The sequence below is a fragment of the Crocodylus porosus genome, unplaced genomic scaffold, assembly GCF_001723895.1.
Source record: "Crocodylus porosus isolate Cpor-Errol unplaced genomic scaffold, CroPor_comp1, whole genome shotgun sequence".
In the NCBI taxonomy this organism is placed as follows: Eukaryota; Metazoa; Chordata; order Crocodylia; family Crocodylidae; genus Crocodylus; species Crocodylus porosus.
Window position 1 is genome coordinate 86,507,947 of NW_017728906.1, and position 5,720 is coordinate 86,513,666.

Below are 5,720 nucleotides of genomic sequence, written 5' to 3' on the forward strand. Positions count from 1 at the left end.
GCACAAGACCACCAGACAGCCTGCAGAGCAGATCCCACAGGTAAGTCTGGTGAGAGGGGGGATTGAGGACCCCATAGTGAGGGAGGGAGGGAGGGCTGCACCTTGGACTAGGGCTGGGGCTGTGCCTGGTGTGTGGAGGCTGTGCTCGGGGCTGCGGGGCAGCACTTGGGGCTGTGCTCCTGGTGCATGAGGGCTGCACTTGGGGTGGGTGGCGGCAGTGCTGGGAAGGAGCTACGGGAGGAGGGATATGGAGAAATTTGGGGTGGCTGTAGCCCCCTCCTCATAACCCCTCTCCCAGCACTGCCTCTACCCACCCTGAGAGCAGTCCCCACACACCGGAAGCACAGCCCCAAGGGTGGACCCACAGTCCCAAGCCCAGCCCCCATGTGCTGGGAAGAGCAGGCTGATTTCCGATACAATCAATTTTCTTTATAATCAGTGCTGATCTGATATTGGACTGATGTATCAGTGTACCTCTAATTCCTAGGGAACATTACTGACATAAACTGAAGCACTTCTGTACTTTCAGGTATCTAACTTGTTGGGTGCACCTCGTGAACTCTTAGAATGAAGTGCCTAAATTCCACCTAAGTCCTAATTAGACACCTTTTGTGGCTCCACATCTAGGACTCTAGATTAGATTCTGAGCAAATACATATTGTTAGAAAGGAATTCCAGAGTGGTTTAAATGTTTAGGTTCATCTTGTCTAAGTATAACCACGTACTTTAGGTAAGGTCATGAAGTCAATAAATTACAAGGAGACAATTTTGTCACTACCATCCATTCTTGTTACCTAAATAAATTTTGCTAAAACAAAGGATACCTTGTCAAGTTCTTTGTTCCTCATATTCTGTAAGATATCTTGACAGTAGCTGCAATACTCATCAGCAAGCAAAGCAACCTAGAGAATGCAAACAAAAGAGTCTATAAAAAGATCACACAGGACGAGAACTAATTTTATTGATTACTGAATGCCAAAACTTACCATTTCGTAGGAGTGTTTCTTTCCCAGTTCTTCCTCCCAAGAAGAAAATCTCCTGAATTCAGTCAGAGATGTTCCAAATTTATCTTTTTCTGTGTTCAAATTGATACCAGGCTAGAAACAATTTAAAAGCTTGCTTTTTTAATAACTCCATTCGTTGTATGTCTTATATTTTTATATTTAAATAGAAAAAAAGAAAAATTATTTTGCTAATATTTCTCCTTGTATTAAGGTATTTCAATATAAAGTTATCATCCAAGTCACTCAAATAGTTTCCTAGAGGAATTCCTGTCTATTCATTACAAGTTGGCACAGGGTAAAAGGCACAAGGGTGGGCTAGCTAGATGTCCAGAGCATAAAAAACTGTAAGATTTATTTTAACTAAAAGGATATATTTAGTGACGTGCATATCCAAGCAAATTTTCTATAGTGAAGATATCATAACTGTGATATTCTAAATGGTGTTAAGGATACCCAGATTTGCTATACAAGGGAAATTCTGCAGCAAATTTTTCATCAGCTTGCACTGCATACACTTGTAATGCACTGAGTACCACATTTGGATGCTCTACAAAAATAAGGAACATTTCCCCTGTCCTTGATTCCCTCAGTTTGATCAGTTTTCCTTTATTGATCACATCCTGTTGTCTGACTTTCAAACATTCTAATGTCAAAGAATTGTTAACAAATAACACAGTTATTAGAGAAATGTTTGCCCACATAGGTGAACTTTCTCTCAATCCCTGCTAGTAAAAAATGTCTCCTGTTTTATCCTTTGCAGTATGTGGGTGCTTATCATACCAATAAACTCTGATTAAATTGAAATGGCATTGGCTCACTAGCCCAAAGACTTGCAGGAGTGAATTTTTTTGAGGGCCCCATACAAATCAGGCTGTGCCCATAAATTTACATGTGGGGTCTATTAACCACAGTTGTCATAGTGAGCATAGCCACTGCAGACACTGGTAGCAGAAGGTGAAGGATATGGGAAGGTGGAATATGTAACCACTTACTGAGACTATACATAGGGAAAGAATATTTCAGAGTGCATCACAGGCAAGCTGTAGTTCATTAATGCATGACATACAGTGGTTTTTAGCTAATTAAACACATGGTTCTCTGTTTTATAGTACGCCTGATATATCTAACACTCACTGTTCCTTTTGTGTGGTCATCACTCTGATAATAAGCTACATCCTCAGAACTGGATACATCTGCACTGTAGTGAAATGTACAACATAAAAACAATTTTAAAGTTGTGTCAGTGTCTTACATCTTTAGGGAAAAAATGAGATCTCTGTCTAGGTCATTAGCTTGAAGCTGACACGGCAGTTTGTGGGATAAAAAACCACTCTGCCTTGCCACCCAGCCCCACAATTTGTAGTTTATGCATTGATTTTCTAATGGGTCTGTCTGATCTTTGTTTTACGAAAAAATCTTGAGCCATTATACAAACAGCATTATACTGGTCATTTTAAAGTACAAAGATGCCTGCTCAAGTTTTTTGATTTCCTATACAAATTCATTGTTTGGGTTAGTGGATGTAACACCTTTGCAACAAACCAACTGAACAAAAGAATGGCAATGATGTAAATAATAAAGGATGCACTGTTCATCACCCTAATTGCTTTGATTGTGTAACATATTCCCTTCCCCCACCCTTTAATTGTTAAGTCAGATAGTAAATTATTCAGACCAGGGAGTATGGCTTCAACTTTATTTGTAGTGTTTCCATGGTGTCCCACATCCTTGACATTTCAGTGGATTTACTGAGGAAGCTGGTGTGACAGACTGAAATGCCAGGAATGTGTACACAATATACAGCACTGCCTCTTCTACATCAGATCTAAGCAGCACCATTGTACAGCTCTCCCCCCAGCCTGGCTTACTGTAGCTGATCTCAGACAAGGCAAGGGTAATGCTGACAGAAAGAGAGAAGCAGTGTGAAGAACTTGCCTCCTCCATAACAATGCCATCTGTTGAGGACACCTGCTCACTGACTGCAAAATCAGTTAGTGTTTGGTGGTCCTTTTTGGACTCCTCAGTGTTTCTAGGGCCATTTTCAAGGCTGTGAAAAATATGCATTTGCACTTGTGACTGACCAGAAGCCTGGATTAGGGCTGTCATCAACTTCACCATAGCATTACACACATTTATGACTTTACAGCTTCGTTACTGTAAATCATTAGAAATAGGGGAGTTGCCACAGACTCTGTAAAAGGTCCTCCCAGGACAAAAAGGAGTAGCTTGTCAACTTAAAAATGCAAGTCACTACAAACACATCAAAACAGTGGCTTGCTGTCTGCATGTATTCCTCATTAAGGACAAGGGCTAATTCAAGGTCTCCGCCTGGAAGTGCAAAGTTATCCATGTGGGATTGTCCTTAGCTATTAGAGAAATCATCTCTCCTTCTGCCACTATGACGTGCCAGGAAACCTGAGCTCCACCAGAACAATGAAGCTGTCCACCAAAGGCCATTGTGGAGGACCTCCTTATGATTGTCAGTGTTAGGGAATATATTTAACTCCTTTACTCTGGTGCCATCACTAGCCTGTTCTCTAGATGTTTTAAAGTGTGTGGATGAACAAGAAGAACAATGCAAAACTAGAAAGATTTGCTGTGTTTTCTTTTGGTATTTTTGCAGCTCTCTGAAAAATGTAAAACAAAATTAATGAATATTTCCAGTTCCTGCTCTGCTCAAGAAGGCAGCCAGCTGTATCTTGTACTGCTGCTACTATGGCAACACATATCAGCAGTACTCTCGCTCAATAGGCTGGCTGGCACAGCATGCTGGTTTTGGAGCTACTCCCCTTCATCAGGACCAGTCAGGCATCCTGCAAGTGTGAGAGTTGCTGCTGCCTAGAAACAGACAAGGAGTAGCGCTCTCGTGCTTAGCAGCAGCCAGATAAAAGCTCAAGGATAATTAAGTGTAAATACCTGTCTGATCTCCGTCATGGAAATATTACCATCTATATGACTCTATGGCTAGCAAACATTATTATTGTTTACCCAGTGCCCAAAAGTACACTAGGGCTGCAGAGAACAGCAGTGAGCATAGTCCCTGACCTGAAGAACATGCTTGACAAATAAAGATAAAAATGCAAGTGAAAAGAGGAAAAAGAAACAGACTTGGGTAGAGGGATTGGTTACAAGACCAGAAGGTTACCAAGGTATTTTGACCCATGCCTGTTAATGAATTTGGGTGACACTGTGGAGTGGGAAAGGGAGTTGAAATGGGAAATAGAATAAAGGGAAGAGGAAGAGACTACAGAACTGAGGGAAGGGAGGAAAGGAAACAAAGGAAGAATGGAAGGAAGGGGAGGAAAAAAGGGTGGAAGGTGAGATAAAGTGAAAGGATGAGCCATTTTTGCTCCTTCAGTTTTAAGGTCTGTTAAATAATTCGTAGATCTGGTTAGATTCCCTGGCAGATCCAGCTCAATTTCAAATTTGGTTCATTCTAAATTAATAACATGTTAAAATCTTCCAAATCTATGTATCAGCTATTCCAACTCAATTTTAGATGCCTCTGATCCAATACAATATTACGGACTAAGGTATTATGGACCATATCCTACTCCTGTATGGGTTTACATAAAAACATTGAGTTGAAAAATAGGTAAAACCTAATGCTGGTAGAAATATTTTGAATGTTGATATTCTGATTATTTTTTCCAAAATTTAATGTTCAATTTTTAAAAATATAAAAAAGATATTGTTCAAACAGCTATACAGTGGCTGGAATCTTTAGACTTCTAAAAGATTCTGATTAAATAATGATTTATGTACATGTGAGCTCTAGTGTGTATGTACACACACACACACACACACACACACACACACACACACCAGTATCACAGTAGTTGAGTGCCCCACGCTAGGTTCTTGAAAGAACTCTTGCGTAACTAGGATGGGGTGAATTGGGTGTTGATTTGTGTGGAGTGGAAGGCGAGCACTGACCAAAAAAGCAGCAATCACAATTGCACATCAACTGTAAGTTGCTGCTGCCCCTATGCCTGGGTACCCAGCTACACCCCTACACTACTGTTGGTACCTGCAAGTGCTGCATTGCCTAACTATGGGTGCCTGGCATCAGGGCTAGAATCCAGAACCCAGAGTGAGGCTTCTAGACTGCCTAAAAAATAGGGCTGTGTGAAGCTTTGGTTGCTGATTTGATTAGGTGGAGATTTGGCCCAATTTGGTGGCTGAATCTCTGAATCTGAATTGAATCAGAGGACCCTTTAATCTCTCTGAATCAAATCGGAACCCTTCGAACCGATTCAGAAAGATTCGGCAATTTGGACATAGATGCAGCTTTAAATGTTTTTTCTACATACCTCTAGCTACCACCGTGGCTTGTGAGTGCTGCGATGCTGGGGCGCAGTATCCCACAGAAGCACAGGACTCCCCAGCGCACTTGGCAGCAGACTTCCAGTCCACTTCTGGGTACACCGGGGAGTGCGCTGGGGCCCCTGCCTGTGCCCACCCAGCTCAGTGACTGGTGCATCCTGGGTCTGGGGAGACACCCGGGGTCCCTCCACAGCCAATCGCTGAGCTACGGGGCCATAGGGTCCACTTCCGATCCACTTCCAGTTCGCCACCGAGCATGTGGAGGCCTCCTCCTCCCCCCCCGCCACTCCTGTAGGAATTTCCCTCTGCCCCAGCATAGCAGTATTCACAAGCCACGCTGGTACCTCGAGGTATGTAGGAAAACATTTAAAGCTGTGTTTATGTCCAAAT

General features: G+C 42.3%; 1 protein-coding gene across 4 annotated transcripts in view; it reads right to left on the reverse strand.

Annotated features, from left to right (window-relative positions):
- The window catches only part of RFX8 (RFX family member 8, lacking RFX DNA binding domain), a 48,776-nt gene that overhangs the window by 28,870 nt on the left and 14,186 nt on the right, over window positions 1-5,720 (reverse strand). For all 4 annotated transcript variants that reach the window (XM_019529542.1, XM_019529541.1, XM_019529540.1 and 1 more), the window contains exons 5-7: window positions 2,139-2,202; window positions 987-1,097; window positions 825-902 (exon numbers count right to left, since the gene is read on the reverse strand). In XM_019529542.1, the coding sequence (XP_019385087.1) occupies window positions 825-902; window positions 987-1,097; window positions 2,139-2,202 (253 nt within the window). The remainder of the gene's footprint in view (window positions 1-824; window positions 903-986; window positions 1,098-2,138; window positions 2,203-5,720) is intronic.